At 55.6% G+C, this 21,688-nt stretch overlaps 1 protein-coding gene across 2 annotated transcripts; it reads right to left on the bottom strand.

Annotated features, from left to right (window-relative positions):
* Positions 1-3,758: 3,758 nt before the first annotated feature.
* On the bottom strand, positions 3,759-21,685 carry HIP1R (huntingtin interacting protein 1 related). 2 transcript variants are annotated; one of them, XM_038152812.1, is made up of 32 exons: positions 21,454-21,685; positions 16,671-16,734; positions 16,122-16,264; positions 15,762-15,818; positions 15,458-15,538; positions 15,293-15,369; positions 14,926-14,987; positions 13,733-13,873; positions 13,215-13,272; positions 13,052-13,127; positions 12,719-12,856; positions 12,587-12,645; positions 12,449-12,521; positions 11,934-12,117; positions 11,763-11,851; positions 11,037-11,153; positions 10,511-10,612; positions 10,080-10,274; positions 9,738-9,885; positions 9,362-9,448; positions 8,985-9,092; positions 8,541-8,677; positions 7,887-7,997; positions 7,709-7,767; positions 7,529-7,559; positions 7,347-7,409; positions 6,785-6,885; positions 6,025-6,130; positions 5,217-5,340; positions 5,041-5,102; positions 4,745-4,936; positions 3,759-4,654 (listed from the first exon to the last, which is right to left on the bottom strand). In XM_038152812.1, exons 1-32 carry the CDS (start codon positions 21,544-21,546, stop codon positions 4,649-4,651), a joined length of 3,144 nt encoding a protein of 1,047 aa, XP_038008740.1. In that variant the 5' UTR covers positions 21,547-21,685; the 3' UTR covers positions 3,759-4,648. The 2 variants fall into 2 exon arrangements, 1 of the variants encoding a protein (XP_038008740.1); XR_005258790.1 differs by lacking the exons at positions 3,759-4,654; positions 4,745-4,936; positions 5,041-5,102; ... (5 more) ...; positions 7,709-7,767; positions 7,887-7,997 and having other exon boundaries at positions 9,382-9,448.
* Positions 21,686-21,688: the final 3 nt, after the last annotated feature.

The raw sequence follows: 21,688 nt of genomic DNA, 5'->3' as shown, positions 1-21,688 counted from the left end.
GTGGGCTGTCTGTCAGGTAAAACCCCTTTGCTTTCCTTCTAATTTCCTACAATTTGTGGGGATGTTCAGAATCACCTGGAAAGGCTGAAGGGAGAAAGCTAAGATTTTCCTCTCTTAAAAAAAAAAAAAAAAAGCTATCAGCCAAGTTAGGAGAAATGAGTCAAGCAGAGTCATTCAGGAATATGAGTCAGAGGGCAGAAAAGACCTGATGTAATTTTCTGTGATACCTGTCACTTTAGCAGTGATGCAAAATAGAAATCAGAATAACTGATCGGGGAAGAAATTCCCTTTTTTCATTGTTTCTTGATCCCTTCCCTTTGTGGTGGCTGCAGAGATTGGATAACCTGCAGAAAAGGGAGAGTGCAGCTGAGGGAAGCTGCTGTGCTGACTCAGTGCAGGTGGGCGAGGGCAGGGGAAGGTGTTATGTAAAAGCTGCAGCTCCTCAGCTCAGCTCTTCAAGAATTTCCTCTGTCTTGTGGCTTGAAGAGCTGTGGGACTCCAGCTGTGCCTGTCCCAGCCCTGGGGTTCTGCTGGCCCTTCCCTGTGGTTGGTGTCCCCAGAGGTTCTGGCTGGGATTGTTCTGTCACCTGCTCAGGTGGCACTTGGGTGTTAAAAAAAGCAAAATGCCACAATAAAATGTGTCCTGTTGGGGACACACTGCGGTGTCCGTGTGGCCTTGGCTTGTCCCTTCCCTGGAGATGGCTTTGGAGGCTGCAGGTCCTCCCCTCACCCTTGCTCCTGTAATTTGAGTCCCTCGGGTTGTACATTAATCATCCCTCATGCCAGGCTTTTACAGCTCTGCCTCTTCACCTCTCTGAGACTTGGTCGCCAGGAACTGGGCGTGTTGCTCGAGGGTTTTTGAGAGATTTTGGGTCTCTGCTGGAGTTTTGGAGGTGCCCTGCTGAGGCTGTGCCCCAGGACACCTTGTCCCTGGAGGAGGCTGGCCCTGGGCAGCCTGTGCTCTCACTCTCCATTTTCCCCCTACCTGCAGGACAAATCCAGGCTGCTGAGGCTGGGAGATGTGCCAGTGCATAGCCTGGATCCTGCTGTAAGCTGAAAGCTATTTTTTAAATACTGCTTATTATCTCCAAACCACTCAAAGGTGCTTTTTCTGCACTCCTGTAGGTGATGAGTAGGAATTATTTTTTCCTTCAAAGCTAAAAATGTTTCCTTCTCACCACACAATCCCACACCTTGCTACGTGCACTTAAAACTGCACGTTATTCTAGCAACCACTGCTGGGGCTGGGCTAATTTCTGAGGGGTTTGTTAGTCCGGGAGGGAGGTGCCACAGAGGATGGGAGGTGACAAAGTGGCTCCAGTTCTCAGCACTGCAATGAGCCCACCTGGCTGAGCAGAAAATGCTGGAAATGCCTTTTGGCCTGGGGTGTGTTGTCTCACACGGTATGAGGGGAATCCAGACCAGCTTTGAATTTTTTTGTTTTCATTTAAACCTGCATAGCCATGAAGCATTTGTTAAATGATTTGATTAGCTGGTGCTTCTGGGTTACCTCAGTCATTTTTCTGAGTGGGTCACTCAGGAAATACCATCCCTAAATACTCTGCTGCCCAAACTCATCTGATTCTTGCCTGGTTGGGCACAGCAGAAAAATAACTTCTCTTGCAAAGGACTGGCTGCTTTTTGTGGCTTCAAGGGCTCATAAAAACATACTTTGGCAGAAGTTTTGTGGTTTGGTTTCTTTACCTGACTTCCTAGAGCCTGCACCAGCCTGTTTTTTATTTGTGTGCTTCATTTCAATGCACTTTTTGCCCCCAGTGATCTGACACTTGTGTTTTGCCAGCTTTGCTCTCTGTTGCTGCTGTTGCTGAGCTGCAGCTGCTCCGTGAGCTGGTGTTCAAACTAATCTGTGGCCACTGGAGGTTTGGCTACTGAGGGAGCCAGAGGAGGGCTGTGAGAACAGCCTGCGTGAAAGCTGCTTTGAGAAAAAAGAAATTGTACTTTACTCACCTCAGTGGAAGGGAGCAGAAGGTGGATTATTTCTCAACTTGGTTATTTCCCACTGCTTCTCTTACAGGTTCTGAGTAAAATTTGTTCTCGGGAGCACATGGAGTGAAACGTCTTCCTCTCTCCACAGCCACAATAATGGTATTTAAAAGTAATTAGCAAACTGGATCCTGCACAACAGGATGTCATGATGGAATCTCAAAATAAACCTCTGCAGACACACAGTTTGTCGCTCTGATATTTTTGTCAGCTACAAATAGCAAACACTTTCCAAAAAAGTATAGGACTGAAGAAAAAAAAAATTAGACTGGACAGTAAGAATAATTTTTGTACAAAAATTAACTTGGAGTACATTTCAAGTGATTTATAGAGCTTATTTTTATTTGTGCTGCTCTTTTTTGAGATCTTTGATTATCTGCCCTGGATGGTTTTAAGTAAATCTGTGACAGCAGTGGGGGTAAACAAGTTCCATTTAGCCATAGCATCAATCTCAAAGCCGCATTTTATTTCTGAATTATTTAAATGTAACAAATCCTTTAAGTCGGACTGTGGCTGGACTTAGGGTAGTGGGAGTTTAAAAGTTTGCATTCCTGGTAAATCAATATTTCCAGGATGAAATGGGATGGTGTGAGCGGCTGGGTGACGTCAGTCTCCCAGCAAATATAACTTTATCACTGTCTATAAATAGCCCTTGAGCTACTGCAGAAAGCACTTCCTTGAGAGAAAAGGGCTCTGAAAGAAACAAAACTCAGCAGGGAGCTGGCCCCTGTCACTGCTGTGTCATTGTCACTTGATGTGACAGCAGCCACCCCAGGGCCGAGCAGGGGACAAACCTCGGGGCTGGGCTGGCCTCGGCAGCAGCTGCAGGATCAGAGCCCGGCCGGGCACTGCACTGTGCCACACAGCGAGCCCTGGCACTGCTGTCACTGCCCACAAAGCCAGCAACCTGCCCAGGCAGGCTGGGATGTGTAACCTCAGGAAGCCGCGGCCATCACGAGACTGTTTCGCAACTAAAATAAATAAAGGAATAGCTTATGAATGTGTTTACCTGAGATACAGCCTCTTGTCATTCCTGTAAACTGCTCTACAGCCTCTTGGCAGGCACAGAGATGAAAAGCTCTGGGTTTTACTGGGGCTTTTGTGAAGTTTGATCGTAATTGGGCCTGAGGGTAACGAGGGATGGGATGTAAATGTTGACTGAACATGACACGGATCCTCAAAAGTCACCACCTAAACGCAAAGCAGCTGTGGTTGCCTTGTCATGCTGAGCTCTAAATGCTTCAGTCTTATCACCTCTATGATATTATCTATCATATATAGCTGCCTATTATATATTTATATATATACACACCTATATTTTATCTGATAGATATATAATAATATATATGCAACATGTACCTAGGATGTACTAATATATATTATAAATCACCTAGATTACCTATCATATATCTATAACAACATATTTATATATATAAAATATAATTATCTCATATATTACATTTTATATATAGTGCATAACAGTATAGGCACATAAAATATGCAAAAATGCATATATATATATATATATATGTATATATATGCAAATGCAGAACCACAGATACATATGGCTACACATACATAGAGAGGACTCTCTCTATATATATTTATGTGTATATACAGATATATTTATGCACATTTAGCTAATTTACTGCCTGTCTCTTCCCCCCAGCTCAGGCCCAGTTTCCTGCAACCAACCCTGTCACGGCCCTGGCCCTGTCATCAACCCCCTCCCCAACAACAAAGCAACACAAAAGTATTTTAAATATTGCTCCTTTAATAATCTACATCCTCGTAGTTGCTCCAAGGGAAGACACAGCTGACAGGATTTGATTCTGCCCCCGCATCTCTCCACATCAGCAATTCCTTATTGCTGCAGACTTCTCTAGTCCCTGGCTCCCGTAGGCCACAGTTAGATTTAATTCTGCTAATTATCTTAAATATAAAACATAATGCAACTGATCCCTTGACATTGCTGTAGTAATAAAAAATAGAAAAGGAAAAAAAAAAACAAAAAACGTTTGTATCCTTATTGCCAGTGTGTGTCGGTAACTGCTTTTCCTAACAAAAGCCCTGCTCCACGTGCCAGGGAAGGCAAAGGTTTCCCTTCCTGCTGAGGGCTGATCCCACGCCAAAATGAAGTCAAATATTCCTCAGGCTGGAAAAAGGGGAATTTAAAAAAATGGTTGCAAGAAAAGTCCACCAGTTTGCTACTGTAAAACCAGTTCACAGTTCTTGGAAAGGGTCTGAGCAGTACAGTAGAGCTACATTTACTGAAAACTTCTAGTGCTGATAAAGTCCTTAAAAAAAATAACCCAAACAAACCCCAAATTAAATTAAACAGGGAGAGCCAGTTGGAAGGCAAGGAGGAGGAGGAAAAAGAGGAGGAGGAGGAGAAGAAGGAAGAGAAGGAGGAAGAGGAAAAGGAGAAAGAGGAGAAGGAGGAAGAGGAAAAGGAGGACGAGAGCACTCGGGGGGCGCAGGAGCCCTGCCACTCTAGAGTTCAGAAAAAAAGGAAAACAAAAACTAAAATCCATTCCTCAAGAGAACATCCAGTGCGGGGTTGTTTCCAGGCCGGGCGCTGAGGAGACGCCGCGCGTGAAGGCACAGCAGCGCGAAGGCAACGCGGACGGAGGCCCGGGGGCCGCTAGGGCTGCAACGACAAGGGGACAGAGGCCACCCCAGTCAGAGCTCGTGCCAGGAGCACCCCCCTGCCCAGCCTGCACCCCCAGCCGGGCCCTACCTCCCCCAGGCCGGGTTTCTGGGCAATGGGGGGTTTCTTCAGGATCCCTCGGCGCGGTGCCGGCGCCGGCCGGGCCTCCCCGTCCTCCGGCGCGTCCTCGCAGCCCCCGGCCAGGACGTAGTGCTGCTTCCTCAGCTCGCCCAGACGGACCCGCTCGCCCTCCAGCCGCTTCTCCAGCTCCAGCACCTTCACCTGTGCCCAAAAATCCATCCTGGGACCCGTGCTGGGGGCGCAGGGACCCCCACTGCGGGGCCGGGCCTGTCCGCGGCCACGCTGAATCCACCCCCGGGCCGTACCTGCGTTTCCATCTCCTCCTTCTTCAGCTTGATGAGGGACATGCCCGAGAAGTCCATGGTGTCTGTGGGGGACAGCGGGGCCCCTACTGAGTGCACCCCTCACCTCGGGGTGTTCCCCAGGCCAGAAAGGGATTTGGGGTGGGTTTTCTACCTTTTCCTTGCAAAATAAACCTCACCTTTCTCCTCTATCTGCTCTTGCCCCGACTTGGTGGAAGCCACCACGTTTGCTGCCATCTCGTTGACGTTGCGTGAGCACTCCTGGAGCCTGGCCAGGTTCTTGCTGCTCTTGTCAGCCTTCACCTGCAACGAGCACAGGAATGGCTGTGGGTGCCCACCACGACCACCCCATGGAGCTCCAGGGAGCCCCAGGCAGAGGCAAAGAGCCTTTGGGCATGAAAACCTGGGAGTGGAAAGAAAGGATGGAGGGACAGATGGGAAGGTTTATCCTCAGTGATCCCATCATGGCCAGACAAGGTGATCCCTGCAAAGCCCTTCAGCCCCAGGGCACCAAACCAGCTCTGCTCCCACCTGAGCCAAGCACTCAGTGAAGACACAGCTCTGGTTTTTTAACCGTGCTCCTAATTTTAAACCCATCTGGTGTAAAAATCCCTATGGATCTCCCTCCCCCCACACCTGCATCACTGAAAACTCCACCCCTCGCTCCCACCCACACAAACAGGAAAGGTGGCAAGGACTGAAGTCCACCATCCTCAACTGCAGCTCCTGCAGCTGCTTCTCTGGATTTCTTGTTGGTTATTAACATTTTCTTTACATAACCAGCTCGACAGGAGGAAGACAGGAGGTTTTACACATCTTCGTTTCCAAGGCAAGCCTCGGGTGTGGGAATATTCACACACGGATTAAAATCACAGACTGGAAAACAGCAAGAGCTTTCCTTCTCCCTGCTCTGGGAGACTGCAGGACTGGCAGAGAGGAGGGGAACACCGTGGGACAGGAGGAGGAGGATCCTGCTGGGACACCCACCTTGGAGGCAGCCACCAGCTGGGCTGTGCTGGCAGCGATTTCGTGGGAGCAGACGATCAGCTCCTCGTACTTCCCTGTGTGCAGCACAACCCTGTCTGCAGACTCCCTGCAGTGGGGGTCAAAGGGAGATTGTGTCAGAGCAAGTGCAGATTATTGATCTCCTGCTAATACCCTCAGAAATCAGCAGCTGGATCCAGCAGCTTTGCAATTACAGAATCGTGGAATTGTTACAGTTGGAAAAGATCTCTAAGATCTTTGAGTCCAGCTGTTATTAAAGCTCATACACAAAGCAATTATTCAAAGCCATGATCCAGGTGATTTGGACCGAGGCAGGATTTGGTTTTCATAATGGATGAGATTTTTAAAGCTTTGCCCAAGAGCCCCTCCCACCATTTCCTGCACTGGCACAGGGCAATTTCCAACCACCCCATCCACAACCAGCTGAGCAGGCACTGGGACAGGGGGGATTTGATTTCCCATTTTGCAGACAGGGAGGAACTGCCATCCCTAGCTGGGTGACCGTGTGGTCCATAAAAACCATGAGGTTTTACGATGCTCCATGAGGAATTAGCAGTGAACCAAACCGAGGGTCCAGAAAAACAGAGATCTCCACAAGGAGCCAGCAATGAGGCTCCACAAGCAACCAGAAATGCAGCAGTGGGAATTTTGGAGGATGGGGTGACAGGGAAGCACGAGGCAGCCCTGGGGGCAGCCCTTGGAGCTGTGTCCCAGGGGAAGCTCCCAGCCTGGGGGTACCTACACGAGCTGAGTGGCTCCCCAGCCCACGGCCTTGGAGGCAGAGATCAGCCCTTCGGTCCAGCGCGAGTTCTTGGCGTAGAACTCCTGAGTTGTTGCTGCCCCCTGTTGTTATGAGAATATTATGGCCTGGATTAACTTGTGTCTAATATACAACACCACATAAATCTGTATTAAATACCCATATAAAGTGTAATAATGGGTAAATTCATATATAAAGCCATAAAGCAAGGGAGCGACAGCATTCCTGTGCTCTTCATGCTGCTCTTAATGACCTGCCTAAACAATTATCAAGAAAAACATCAGTCCCAAGCCTACAAATTTGAGCTGGGTTTGGTTTAAAACACACAAATCTGAGCCATGATCTTTAGATGGATAAGGCTTTGCAAGGGTGACAGTGATTTGTGCAAGAGAGCACAGGGCTGAGCAGCCCATCTCCAGCAACTGGGACTGCCAGAGTGCTGCTAACATGGGAAACCATGAAATCCAGAATGTTTCTGCAATTTGGGGGAAATTCTCCTGTATTTCATGTCAGCACAAAGAGATGAGTGTAAGAGAGGACTTACCCGGCCACTTTCCACTATCTCCTTCTGTAGGTTTGTAGATGTTGTTACAAGAAGTCTGATAGCCTGGAAGGAAGGAAAACAGGTTTTGGGGTTTGATGGGGGTCTTATAGAGGAGGATTGATGCTGCTGCTGCTGGGAGGTTACAGTTTTGTGCACCCCAGATGGGTTTCTGCAGCACTGACCTTCATTAGATCCGTGCAGGAGTTCAGGATCCTGAAGGGAAGCAAGGGAAAAGTGTTCAGCATCCAGGGAAGCTCCGGCCTCAGAAAATGGGGATTTTTTCAAGACCAGCCAGCCTGTTTTGGAGCAGAGCACACCCCAGCAGGGCACAGACCTGTCACGTGTGCCTCCTCAAAACTCACCGCTCATTCACTTCCAGCTTAACCCCAGAGCTCTCGTTCCTGGCCTGGCTCATCATCTCCTGTTGGGAAACACAAGAGGAAGGGTTGGATGCCATGTTGGGGTGAGGAAGGTGGAGGAGTGATGGACACTCTGCCCCACCAAGGCCCCAGAATGGCCCATCCTGCAGCTCTGTCTCACCTCTATCCTCCTGACAGCATCCTCAATGGCCTCTGAGGTGGAGGCCATCTCCTTCTCAACCATGTCCCCCAGCTCCTCCTGCTTGATGTCCAGGCTCTTGGGTCTCAGCTCCTGCCAGAGGAGGCAGCAGGCATGAGGAGGTTTTAGGCAGAGAAACAGAAGGGAATATTTATAAGAACAACTACAAACCAAGATATCAAATTTCTCCCTGCCCCCATGAAATAATTAAAGCTGCAGGAGCAGCATTCTGCAGCCTGCACAGTGAAGGTACATGTGCCACCAGCCTGCAGCAAACATGGGACCTCAGAGGTAAGAAATACCCCAAATCCAGGTGACAAAACTCCACCATAGGAGCAGTTTCTGGTCCTGAGGGCCCTGGAGAGCTAAAATTGGTGTAAAAGAAAGACTAATAGGGGCTTCACCAGGAGAAATATCTGAAGGATGGGAAGTTTCCTTCCACAGGGGTTACTGGGCTGAAAGAATTCAGCTGACCTGAGGGTGACCAGGAAGGGTCTCAGTGCTTGAAAGCTGAGATGGCTCAAGGAAAGCACCAGAACTTGTGAGTATGGGGGACAAACCACCCCAAAGTGTTCCCTGGGACCCACCCTGCCAGTCACAAGTGGGAAGGTGGCTGTGCTGGGCTCCATCTCCTACCTGGGCTAGCTGCAGGACCCCTCGCAGTGCCCCCCGCACGTCCCCCAGCTGGGCACTGCCCAGCCTCTGCCTGTCCTTCAGCTGCTCCAGGAACTCCAGGCTCCGCTGGCCGCACTCCCGGCACGTCTCCGTCAGCCCTGCCGAGAGCACAGCCTGGGCAAGGGGCTCCCTTCATCCCAGCCCTGCCCACCCTCACCTTCCTCCTCCCCTCATCCACAGCTGAGCACCAGCAGCATCCTGCAAATGTCTTCTAGGAGATTACAAATGACTTTCCAGGCCCAGGGAGAGGCACTCGAGGACAAGGAATGTCGGGAGGGGGAGCATGGGGAATGTGCTGTGTTTAGGAAAATCTGCCTCTGGCAGAGAGGGCTTTGGCATGGCCTCCCTAAAGAAAAGGCCCAGGAGCAAGAATCCCCCCAAGACGCCCTGCGTCCCTGCACTCACGGTCAGCGTGGTCCGTGGGGGCCAGGTGGGCCGTGGCGCTGCCGTTGACGATGGTGTCACCTGCCAGGTGTGCAAAGAGGGCCAGAGCCCCCACCAGCCCCGCAGCATCTGCCACAGACAGCACAGGCTCAGGAGCTGCCGGCCCCTGCCAGCTGCTGGGGGCTGCAGCTCATCCTTGAAGGCACTCAAGGATCAGAGCAAGACTCGGAGATGTTGGGATTGACCCCTCCAGCTTGAAGGAGCACACGGGAACCCCCCAGCCCCACCCGTGTCCCTCTGTCACCAGGGCACTGCTGCTTGCCCGTGGCCCCAGAGCTGCTGGGGTGTATGGAAACACGAGCAAGCTGGGAGCAGTGCCAGTCCCCAGCCCCAGGTACCTGCCATGGAGGCCACGTACTGCGCGTGCCCCTTCTCCAGGGCATCCGTGGACTCCAGCGCCGCCTGCGCCCGGCTCAGCAGGTAATCTGCAAGGAATTCCATTTCATTTCCTTAGCACAGCCTGGTGGGTGTCTGCACCAGTGCTCACTCCACGAGGCACCACTGAGTTGAAGTGTATGCCTGGCTGGGGAACAGCACTAAAATCTGAGCAAAACAGGGCTGAACATGAGAGCTAAAAATTCGTCCTGGGAAGTCTGACCCCAACCCCCTCAGGCATGATGGAAAAAAAGCCATGGGAGAGCTGAGATGCAACATTATCTGTCCAGGAGGGAGAAGGCACAGCGTGTTTCAGCCCCCTGCATGAGCAGGACATACCTGGGGAGCTGGTGCAGCGGAGGTACAGGGGGTCGTCCAGCTTGGCCATGGCATCGCTGAGGATGGCCTGGGCTTCTCTCACTGTCTCCTGCAGGACTCCAAACTGCTCATCCAGCAGCTTCTGCTGCAGGCTCTGCTCCTGGTTGCTCTGTGAAGGAGGAACAGGTGAGTGGCAGAGCATCCCCATCAGCAGCAAAAACCTTCGAGAGCCCCTTTCCAAGATCAGACCCAACCATCCCATGATGGTGCAAGTGATATCCCACAGGCTACACCAGCTGGCACCTCCCAAACATCTCACCCCGCTGAGTAGAGGGGCAGTGGGCTCTTCACACAGCCCTGTACCTTCTCCAGGAGCCTGCCCTGGAGCTCTCGGATCTCCCTGGTGGCCTTGTCTGCCTCCTGGCTCAGCTGCAGCTCCTTCTCCTGGACGAGGCCCCGTGTGGACAGCAGCTCACACTCCTTCTCGCTCACCGACCGCCTCAGCACCTCCTTCTCGGCGTGCAGAGCATCCAGCTGGGCACTGAGCTCCACACCCGCCTGCCATGGGGGCCAGGACACCCTGTCACTGCCCTGTCACTGTTGGCAGCCCAACAGAACTGGGGGGAGCTCGGGACATGCCCAGCTCATGACACTGACGGGCTGGGCCCACGCTGAGCCCTGTGACAGCTCCTCGGGCTGCTGCTGAAGCTCTGGCTCAGCAGCGGTGACAGGTCCAGCCCCCTGTGACAGGGTTTGATGGGGACGTGGGCTCGTGCTGCCCCCCAGCCCCGTACCTGCTTGGCGTGGCTGAGCGAGCGCTGCGCCTGCTCCAGCTCGTCCCGACGGGCGTCCAGCTCCTGCCTCAGCTGCTCCATCTGCACGCTCTGGTCCTCCAGCTGTGCCCACACACCATGCCCAGGCTCAGCCCCTGCCCCGCTCGGCACCAGCACCAGCCAGGATGCAGGGAATGAACCCAGCCATGCTTTGCAAGGAGGGGGTTTTGGGGTCTCGGGCAGGGGGCGTCTCCTGGAAGGGTTCCTTTTCCCACACCAGGAATTTTGGGATCAGCCCCCATCTTAACCCCCAGAGAAGGAAAGCACTCACACCCATCAATTTGCATTGTGGCATTTTCTTGGGGGAAGAAAAGGCAGATTTGGGCAAGAGGGAATGAGTCCTATATTAACACCTTCCTGAGGAGCCAGGGCAACTCTTCCTGGAATCAGGGCCCAACAGCAACAAGCTCCCCTTTCCCTTGCTCCCAAAGTGCATTTCCCAGGCTGGGGAGGGCTCGGTGCTGGCAGGGAAGGATCCAGAGCTCACCTTCATCTCAGCCTCTCGCTTGACCTGCTCCACCTGAAATGCCAGCTGCTCCTTGACACGTGCCACCTCCTCCTGGCTCTGCTGTGTCACCGTCAGCTGCTTGGCAGTGTCAGCGTTCTGTGGGGGGACATGGGGCTCGCCTGGTGTTCCAAGATGGACCCTCACTGTCCCCACACTCATTCCAACCAAATTCTAGCTCAGAGAATAAATCCAAGATGCCTTTCTCACAGAATCCAAAATGCTGGCTGCCAGTGGACGTGGATTCAAGGGGCGCCCCCTGCTTGGTGCTCAGAGGGTGATGGGACAAATACAGGGAGACTGGGCAGGCACAGTCACACCAGGGGTGGCAGAGGGACCAAGGGACAAAAACAAGACCAAAACACCCAAAGCAAAAAATGAAACAGGTGAGTGGCACAACTGAGACACAGGATCCCCATCACCAGCACATCCCTTGAGAGCCCCTTTGCAGAACTGGGGCCAAGCACGCCATGGCTGCTGGTACAATTGATATCCCACCAGCTACGCTGGCCACAGAAACCAGCAGAAACAGACCAAACAAGAGCAGACACCCCAAAAAACAACAACAAGAGCACCCAAAAGGACCGTGATGGAAGAGAGAAAGGGTGCTCAGCTCTGCCCTGGATACCCCAACCCCAAAAGGGAGGGATTTAATCTGGGGACACTGCCCTCAGTGTCAGCCCCTGCCTGCAGGGGCAGCAGCCTTACCTTCCTCAGGAGCTCGGCGTGGGTGTTGATGAGCTCGCTGTGCTTCTCCTTCAGCTTCGTGTAGCGGATCTCGGTGGCGTTGGCTTTCTCTGCAGGGGTGAGAGACCCTCAGTGACCCCAGCGAGGGCAGCCCACGGGCCCAGGCACCAGAGGACACCCCAGGGCACCTACTCTCGGCCTCGGCGCAGAGTCGCTGTGACCTGTCACTGTCCTGCTTCGCCCTCTGCAGCCTCTCCAGCTCATCCCGCAGCTGCTCGTTGTCCACCAGCGCCTTCTGCTTCTGCTTGCGCTGCTCCTCCACCTCTCCCTCCAGGCTGTTCACCTGTGCCTTCAGCTGGGTGATGTAACGCTGTGCCTGCAGGGGTCACCGGGCACTGGGGCACGGCCCTGCTCTCCCCAACGCCCCCAGCCAAGTGCCCCTCTGGAATTTGGGGAAAGCAGCCGTGGGATGCACAGGAAAGCTCTGCCCTTTACCCCTGCAGTCACTCTGTCCCTGTTGATAACCTCAGGACAGCAAGGGACAGGTCTCACATGCCCCCGCCCCATCAGGAATCACATCCTGGCACTGGGAGAGGTCCCAAAACACAACCCTGGATGCCAGGACCCCACTCCTGCTGCATCTCTTCGGGGCTTCCACAGCACGGCACCAAACCCCATAACCCCGCTGCTCCCCAGCCAGGCTTTACCTCCAGTTTAATCTTCTCCATCTCCGCACGGAGCGTTTCCACCTCCTTCTTCAGGCTCTCGATCTGTGCATCCCTGTGGACAAGGGAGGGTTGGTCCCACGTGGCAGCAGCCCCTCGCCCCTGCTGGCCCCCCCATACCTGTCATCCCAAACGCCGTTGGGCGGCCCGAAGGTTTGCTCAAACAGATCCGAGGTGATCTGGGGAGGACAGAGGCTGCTCAGCTGAGCCAGGACAGGGCAGCCTGCCCCCATCCCGGCCCCAGGCCCCCACCTGCGGCTCCGTGGTGGAAGTTGTGCTGATCTCAATGAGGTTCTCCGGCTCCTCATCCTCGGGGGCCTCCTCGGGGATGACGACGACCGGCTTCACGTGCTCGGCCAGCGCGGACGCCCGCAGGAAGTTTGGGGGGCTCTGTAGGGACAAGAAGTCGTTGCAGCCTTGCAGGGGGTTCAGGAGCTGCACAGGCAGAGTGCCAAGGGAAGGGAGGGAGCCAGCCCTGTGCTGCTGACAGGGCCAGAGGGTCCCTCTGCAGTGTCCCCAGACCCCAAGCCCGTGCAGGGGGGCACCCGCAAGCTCTGCAGAGCACCGCACCAAATCCTGCCCTACCTCTGGCAGCCGCGGGATCTGGATGAGCCGCTTGAAATACAGCATGTCAGACGCCTTCTTAAAGAAGTTTTTAAGGCTGGAGAGGAGGGAAAGACAAAGGGGAGATGAGAGGGGGCTTGGAAGGAGAGAGGGGACCCCACTGCCCCAGCTGGGCCCCGGTTACCTGCGGAACTGCTCGTGGAAGCGGTCCCGGTGGCCCTGCAGGGTGTCAGCAGGCAGACCTGGGTGAGGAGGGACAGCTGTGACTGATCCGGGGCCACACGTGTGCTCACATGCACCCAGACCCCTCTCTGCAAAAGCCAGCAGGGTAAAAGCCGGGAAGGAGTGCCATGTGAGGGGTCAGGATGGGAGTGGGGTGTGCCCATCACCTGGCACAGGGTTCAGGGATGTGGCACAGGGAGATGTGGGTGTGGGAACTCCAAAATACCCACACAAGGCTGCCGGCACTGTGCTGCCCATGCAGGGAGCTGGCAGGCCAGGGGACGTGGGTTTGAGTTAATCAAGAACAAGTCCTTCTAATTCCTTCATCTGGAATGCCTGTGTGGGATGGAGCAGGCCCCTAGAGCCCAGCTGGGATACAGGGACATGGCGATGGATGCCTCAATCCACACCAGCCTCATCCCCAGACCCAGAAACCCACCCTGGGAAAACACCAGCACGGAGCACATCCCCAGGACTCACAGGAGTGCAGCTTGAACATCAGCTTGACAGAGTAGTGGTAGAGGTGGCTGCAGTCCTGGATGACCTGGATGAGGGGGGCCAGGCGGCACTGCACCGCCGACATCTGCGACACGGCCATCGAGGTGTTGAGCTGCCTGAAAACTGAGGGGAGCCGTGTTTGCCGAGCCGCCCGCGCCCGGCCACGCCGCTTGATCATTAACCACGGCGGATGTGGGGCACGGGGAAACACCAGGACTGCTCCTGAGCTGAGAACAACCCCGCTCCGAGCAGCAAAAACACCCGGAGGAGCCACGCTGGCAGACAGAAGGGTGCTCGGCTCTGCCGTGGATACCCCAGCCCCAAAAAGCAGGGATTTAACCCTAAAGCTGCTGCTGCACGACACAGCTGGGGGAAGTGAGAGGTTTGGCTCCGTTCTATTTAATCATGCAAGGATCTGGGAGAGGATGCCAGGGCAGGGGACGAGCCCGGCGGCACCGCAGCCTCGCCTGCCCCTGCTCGGAAACAGATCCCTTCCCTTGGCAGGGATCCAGGCAGCATATCCACCCTGGCTTCTTCCCTGCTCAGCTTTAAAGTATTTATGAATATAAATTCTCTGTATAACTGGGTCAGGAGGAGAAGCAGGAGGCTGTCGGGAGCTCGGTCTCTCCCGCTGTGCCGTTTTCCAGGGCAGCTCCCTGTTCCTGACTCCCGGCAGAGGAAGAAGCTGCCACCTCTCTAAGCCATCTAAAAATTCCTGAGGAGGTGAGAGACATGAGCAGGGGCCTCCAGCCCTCCCCAGAGGCATTTTAATGAGGGGAAATGAGTCTTTAAAAAGAAGTACAGCCCCGTTCTCTGCTTCAGAGGGACAGAAGGGATTTGTGTAATGGATATGATTAATGTGGTTGTACAAAAAAGAAATAAAAATGTATTTTAGAGCAGCTCTGCACTGAAAACAACACTCTGCCTTGCTCAGGTGGGTTCAAAGCAGCCACATGCTCTAAATATTTTTCTGCAACTGCCTCTACAGAGCTTCAACAGGAGAATGCAGCTGAGCAATCACCTCAGAAATCTCATGGGAGGAGGAGGAGGAGGAAGAGGAGGGACCTGAGCCTCCAACCTCGGCCTCCCGGAACTCCATTCCCGACCAAAGAGCGAAACTATTGCTCAAGAGCCCCAGGGCGAGCGGGAGGGACCTGCCCCTGCCACCTCCTCACCTGACTCCGACAGCTTCAGCTCACAGTCCAGGTAGTCAAACAGCTCTACCGTCAGCTGGAAGCTGCCAAAACAAACCAAAACTCCATCACCTGACAGCACAGACATCTTTGCTCCAGCTGCTCGTGTTCATTGAGAGTCCTCACGATGGCAAGGGCTCTGACTGACAAGAATTTGGGACTTTTTCTTCCTGCATTTACACCCCACAGTGCTCTGTGGGTGCAGGAGGGATCGGGCTCCATCCAAACAGTTCACAAAATCCTGGTGACTGCCCCATCTTGGAGTGGTTTTGTCAGCAGGACACTGCCAGCTGGGGGTCACGGAACTGATGACCACACCCTGGGCTCTGGGCCCCACCAGGCCACTCACATGTTGTTCACATCTGTCCCTGCAGTCTTTTCCAGCACCTCATCCGACACTTCGAGGCCAGGGGGGAACTCGGGATGCTTTGTAAAAGGAAGGAAAAAGGCATCAGCTGCTGCTGGCGTGGCACATCCCCTCGTTCCAGTGGTGTGGAGGTGGCAGAGGTCTCACCTTGACGTGGAAGGAGATCTTGGTGAGCAGGAGCCGTGTGTAGATGCTCACCAGCTGCCCGTACCTGTCGTGCAAATGGCCCTGCAGACACGAGGGGAGACAGGGGGAATCCAGAGTGAGGTAACCAGACCCAGCAGATCCCACACAAGCCACTGACCTGTGGCTCCACCATGCACACAACCATCACCCAAAGAGACAGCAGGTTGTTTCAGGCAGTGCTTCACCCTCTCTGTGCCCACCATGTTCCTCAGCAACCATCTCCAAACCCTCTGGGAGGCACAAACCTGCACTCTGCCCCACTCACCCACAGGTCCCCCGTCTCTCGGATGTTGCTGCGGTACCTCTGGCAGTCCTGGAGAACCTGGGCACACAAAAGGGAAGGATGTGGCACAGCGGGGCTGGCTGTCTGCCCTGATGCTGGGGAACAGGAGGGATCCAGCCCCTTACACCACTCCAGCTCTGGGAGAAGTTCCAGCCTTCCCGTGGCACTCAAAGGTCGGGGATTTACACGGGGAAGTTTCAAAGATGTGAGACAACAGAATGCCTGGGAAAGGTGGCTGGGGTAGGGAAGGGATCCCACTCCCTGTGCAGAGGGATGTTGGCAAGAGCCAGAAACTCCCCCCTGGGAGAGGAGCAGGAGGGACGTGGCAGAGGGGACACTCACGTTGGGGTGGCCGTCGCGCAGGACCTTGTGCAGGACGTGGCAGAACTTCCAGCTGAGGATGGCACTGCTGGGCAGGGGCAGCCCGATGGCGTAGGACCAGAAGGTGAAGGCTCCCTTCTCGTGGTGTGTCCCCAGGATGATCCCTTCCAGGGCAGTCAAGGCCAACTGGACACACACAGAGCAGGGGACAGGCAGGGCTGGGGACTGATCCTGTTCAACTTTCATTGAAAAGGGGACACTGGGTGCCCCGTGAGCACAGGGATCACTGGCACAATGCTGCACCCTCAAATAAAACCCCCAATTGTCATTTTTGGGCACACCTCCCCCTGCTGAGAGCACACTGGGGCCCTCTGCATTTTACTGCCAAAGAAATGCAATTTTATTGCACTGCTCATTTGCCTTTTCACAGATGGATGAACCTTTGTGATGCCAGTCCCCAGCTGGGCTCTGCACGGGTCTTTGTCTCCCAAATCTCCTCCAGCATCAGGGGGTGACACCCCCACAGCCCAAACTCCTCTGTGCTGGCCTGGGAGCCAAGGGAAAGGATACGACGGGCATGTTTCTCCTTCACTGGCGCTTCCTGGGTGTTTATGGCTTTGCTGATGCTGATGGCCTGCAAGAGGAGGGGAGAGTGGCTGTCAGACATGGTGAGACCCCCATGGCTTCCCCGACACCCCGAAGCGCAGTGCTGGTGCTCTTGGTGAATACTCTGAATTTTAGAACACATTTGTCAACTCGAAGTCATTTGTAACACATCAGAATAGGCCCTTTTATCCACAAACAAAGCACCCATTAAAGCCCCCATCCCCAGCAGGATCTGACCACTGCTGCTGGTGCTCCCGGCTGTCCCTGTCCCAGGAAACCAATTTTTGCATTTTTGCAGCCTGAACTCAGCGCCGTGCCGGGGGAACATTAAAGCACAATAGTGAGATGCCAAATTCCAGGGTTGTTTGTGTAATCACAAGGAGCCTTTGAACCACGGGGGAGTGGTTTGGGTTCTGCTGAGGATGTTGCTGCGTGCAAACAGCACGTGGGGAAAAGCAGCCCCCAAGCAAGGAGGGAGTGGCAGCCTCAATGCCCATCTTGATGGAGCAAAAATCCAGAGCGATGTGATTATCAGAAGAGGATTATCTATATTTTGATGTGTTTGATCACAGCAGACTTTAAATTAGGAATTTATTCCAAAAGATGACCCCAAAGTGGGGTCGGCTGCATCCCTATGTGTTGATGGGCTGCAAATCCAAGTTACTGTGTTTGATGAGGATCTTCCTCCTCCTCCTCAGATTCAGCTGAGCTGCTTCACCCTCACAGGAGTGCTTGCCTGTGTCCATGAGCCCTCTGTCACCAGCAGAGGAGAAAGGCCCCAGCTGGGAAGGCAGGAAGCCACCCCGCTGCCAGCACTTGTGCCGGAAGAGGAATTCGGTCCCTCCCTGCAGCTCCACAGCCCTAAAGCCTTATAAAAATCCTATCTACCTGCCCAGGAAAGCACCTGCTTCCACATGGCTGCTTGTCCAGGGACACCTCTGAAATGAGGTGCTTTCCTGCAGGAGGAGGAACCTGACCCCAAGTTATCGAGTTATCGAGTGCTCCTGACTTATGCAGGAGGAACCCAACACCAAAGGGGCAATGTCAAAGGTGTCCATGCACCAAACCACCCCAAAAGGGTCCAGAACAGCTACCCAGGAGCTGACCATGACAGCAGCAAAACCCTGAATCATCCCAAAGAGTGAACCTGTCCCAAAAGGCTGAGCCCAGCCGCTGGGGAGAGGGGCTGGCATTGCCTTTCGTGCACCAGGAGAGTCCCGGTGTTACCCCGCCATGTGGGGCCCTAAAGCAGCAGTGGAGTTAAGCCGGTGACTTGCTGTAATCCTCTTATCCCCAAAGGTTAACGAGCCTGGAGTGCCCAGGAACAGGCACTTGCAGCACAGCTGCCTCTCCCAAAGTGCCCTCGCAGCCACCCAAAAGCCTGGAGCTGGCAGAGGCTGGGCCCTCGATGGCAGCTTGGCCAGAGAGATGTGCCACGCGTCCTCAGAAATGCCAGCACCTCCCACGGGATACTGACAGAAAGGATGGCTTATCCTGGACCAGGCAAGGAAGGATTTGGAAATGCATCTTGCAGCAAAGAGCTGCTGAAGGAGTTCCTGCAACTTTCCTGAGGTGTTTTGCACAGAGGGAGCAGGGCAGACATGTCTCCCCAAAACTAGAGTTTTGCTGCCTGCCCTAAGACAGCCCTGTCCCTGACAGCTTCATCATGCTCATCCCAACCCATCCACGGAACCGAGCCTCACAGGGGTCAGAGGAGGCACAGCCAGAAGGTTCAAAGAGCTGTAATTCCCACTGGCAGTGGTGGTTTTATTGCATTTATTGCCCTTAGTCTCGCTGATAGCCTGACCAGCCAAAATTCAGCCCAGGAGCTGTTGGAGAGGTTGGTTTCATCCTTGGGGATTCAGTGCAGAGGTTTCCCTGAGCCATTTCATGTCCAGCACAAGGGCTGGGCCCACACAGGGGCAGTCCCAGCCCACCACCACGAGACACCGGGTCCAGCATGGTCCCAAATAAACCACGGTGGCACCAAACCAATGCCAGTCCCTCAGGGCTGCCAGCCCAGGTGTGCTTTCACTGCCTCCAAGCATCAAGCTGGCCAGGAGATCCAGGAAAATGGGATGGTGGCACCAGGCAAGAGCACGGGGCAGTGCTGCAGCCTGGCACACGTGTGCTGGCAGGATGCTCCTCCTGGCTGGCTGCCAAAGCCAGGCTGTGGAGGATGGCTCCAAAATGGGGAGATTCACCCTTGACCCAACCTCTTGGGACACCACTGGCACGTCCGGAGATGGACAGGTCCTGGCTGCCACTGCAGGTGCACAACCAGCCTGGCCAAAACTTTGATGCCACCTGTGGACTGTTCCCCACCACCGGCAGGCACCAGGGTGAGGGGCCAACCCCAAAACCTGCCTGGCCGTGGGCTGTGGGATCCCACAGGGCTGCAGCCCCAGAGCTTTGCTCGCGGCCCGCACGTTCCAAGCCGGTGACTAAAGCCGGGATCAAAGCGCCCAAATGAAGGAGCACAGTTTAACATCCACCCTTTCATTCCTGGCTGCTTTTAATTAGGGCTGATCCTCCTGCCCACGGCTCCCCGGAGCAGGTGGATGCCGGGTCCCAGCACGATGCCACAGCAGGAGCGGTTATTTGGCAGCTGGAAACCTCCCCTGGCCAGGCAGCACGAGAGCTGTCAGAACAGCTGAGCTATGAACTCCAGAGTTCCCTTCCTAATGCTGCTCCTTCCCAAATTACACCAGGAAAACACCACTTGGCAGTCACACACAATGCAATCCTTCAGGTTCCAGAGCTCATTCGATTTTTAACCTTTTTGTTTAAGAAAAGCAAAAACTGGCAGCAGGAAAGGACAAGTTTCTCCTCCTGCCAGGCTGCCGAGCAAGCGCCTGCTGTGGGATGGTGATTTCCTACTTCCCACGCACGGCTCCTCCGAGGGAGACATCTACATCACCCTGACACAAGACATGGAAAAGCACTTTCAGGGAAAGCAGGTGACCTTCATGTCACCCACAAGGACCTGGGATCACAGCAGGGTCAGCAACTCCTGTCCGTAACCACAGACATCACCCGAGCCCTCACAGGGGAAAAGGTGACGGGGCTCTGGATTCTGATACAGAATCCTCAGGCAGCAGAGGGGATGTGCTAGCAGCACCCCTGTGACACAGAGACAAGGAGGGGACGTGCCAGCAGCACCCCCGTGACACAGAGGCGACTGGCGACCGGCTGGGCAGCTGCTATAATTAGAGGTAAAATGCAGATCAATACCCACGTTCTGACACTGAACAGTTCTGCTCCCACTGAAGCGCCACTACAGGAAACCACACCAGAATAAAGCTCCTTCATGGCCAGTTTTTAGCAGTTGCTGGAGAAAAGGTCAGCTCTGGGCAGCGAGCGGGACCATCAGCCAGCGAGCCAGAGAGCAACCACCTCTTTGCCCCGTGCATGTCTCCGCTCACAGCATCCCTGCGACCGCGCGGATTTCCAGAGCTCAGGTGCCAGTGAAAAGCCCAAGATGCCCGGGAAGGGCAGGGGGAGGAGGGCCCCGCTCCCGGCCGGCACCGGCAGCGCTGCGGCCGCGATCGTTCATCCGCGGTGCCCAGCGGGACGACTGAAGGAGACGCGTCCAGAGGGAACCGGAATTGCCGGTTTTCCCGTGCTGCTCCCCAAACCCAGCAAGCTCCGTTTCCTCCCCGGCACCGTGACCCTGCGAGGCCTGAAATTCCCACCTGCCTTCGCTGGCGCTCTCCGGGACCAAACCAGCCCAGGGGCTGAGGAACGAACCGCAAAGCAAAGGAGCAAAGGGGAAAATATCTGCGATGAATGCACAGCCTGCAAAAGCAGAGGGGTCAGAGGAGGCACGCGAGAGGGCACTGTTATTTTTGCTGGGGCAGCAGCGAGCCCGTCACTCTGTCCATCCCTCCGTCCATCCCTTCCCACGCTGTCTGAGTACTTCATTTCCCACCAGCCACATGCCAGCCCCATCAGTGCCCGACCACTGCCCACCCCATGGGGCCACAGGAGTACGGATACCCCGGCCAAGCCGGACACGATGGGGCACAGACGCCTTTGGGCTTTGTTTCCACTCTGCCGCCCTCCGTGGGTCCAAACACCCCGGTCCCCGCAGGGTGACCCGCGGGTGACCCGGAGCCGCGGGGCAGGGGCGAATCCGGCCCCGGTGCGAAACATTTCCCGGTGTCGGTGGGGCCGGGGCTCGGCAGGGATGCGGAGATGCCCATTCCCGGGGCGCGGGGCCGCCGCGGAACCCCCGGGCTCGGCCACGCTCCCGCCAGCACCGTCAAACTTTCCCCGTGTGCTGCCGGCCGTGTTTACCTGCGGTAAGGCCCGGGAGGTGCGGGGGGGCGCACGGCCGGCGCGGGGCCCGGCTGCCCGCGGGGGCGGCGGCGCACGGCGGGGCCGCGGCCGCGGGGGCGGCGGGGCGGGCGGGAGCCCACGCGGGACCGTCCCGCGGCCGCGCCGGGAGGAAGCGGCGGCGCAGGTGGGGGCGGGGGAACGCGCGGCGGCGGCACCGGAGACGGACGGGCGGACACGGGGACGGGCAGAGGGACGGCGGCCGCGCTGCCCCACCGGGGATTCCCGGAGCCCGGCGGGGACCCGCGCCCCCCATCCCGTCTCATCCCATCGTCCGAGAAGCCCCCGCGCCCAGCGCGCCCCGAGGCGATGCCCCGCGGAAAGGGCCGGCCCGCCCCGTCCCCGAGCCGGTAGCAGGACCGGGACTAAAACCGGGACCGTAACCGCGGCCCCCTCCCGCCGTCCTTGCCTGGCTCTTGTCGAACTGCTCCCGCTCCGCCTCCAGGCTGTGCCCGCCGCGGCGGCTCAGCACGCGCGCCGGCACGCTCTTGATGCTGTTCATGGTGGGCCGCGCTGGGAGCTCCCCTCTCCGGTATCCAGGCTCCGGTATCCGCGCTCCGGTATTCCGGTGTCGGCGCTCGGGGCTCCGCGCTCCGGGGCAGGAGCGACCGGCGCCGCCCCCCCCCCCCCCCCGCCCCTCCCGG

The sequence above is a fragment of the Motacilla alba genome, chromosome 15 (assembly GCF_015832195.1).
Source record: "Motacilla alba alba isolate MOTALB_02 chromosome 15, Motacilla_alba_V1.0_pri, whole genome shotgun sequence".
NCBI classification, from domain to species: Eukaryota; Metazoa; Chordata; class Aves; order Passeriformes; family Motacillidae; genus Motacilla; species Motacilla alba.
This window is presented reverse-complemented; position numbering and strand designations above follow the sequence as displayed.

Bases quoted from the DNA above. Each gene is read 5' to 3' on its own strand.
- HIP1R (XM_038152812.1), bottom strand. From the start codon at position 21,546: ATGAACAGCATCAAGAGCGTGCCGGCGCGCGTGCTGAGCCGCCGCGGC. The intron at 15,819-16,121 runs GTGAGTGTCCCC...TTGTGTGCCCAG, and splicing joins TGCGCGACGGCCACCCCAAC to GTTCTCCAGGACTGCCAGAG. The intron at 5,341-6,024 runs GTGGGTGTCCCA...TGCTCGTTGCAG, and splicing joins AGCTGGTGGCTGCCTCCAAG to GTGAAGGCTGACAAGAGCAG.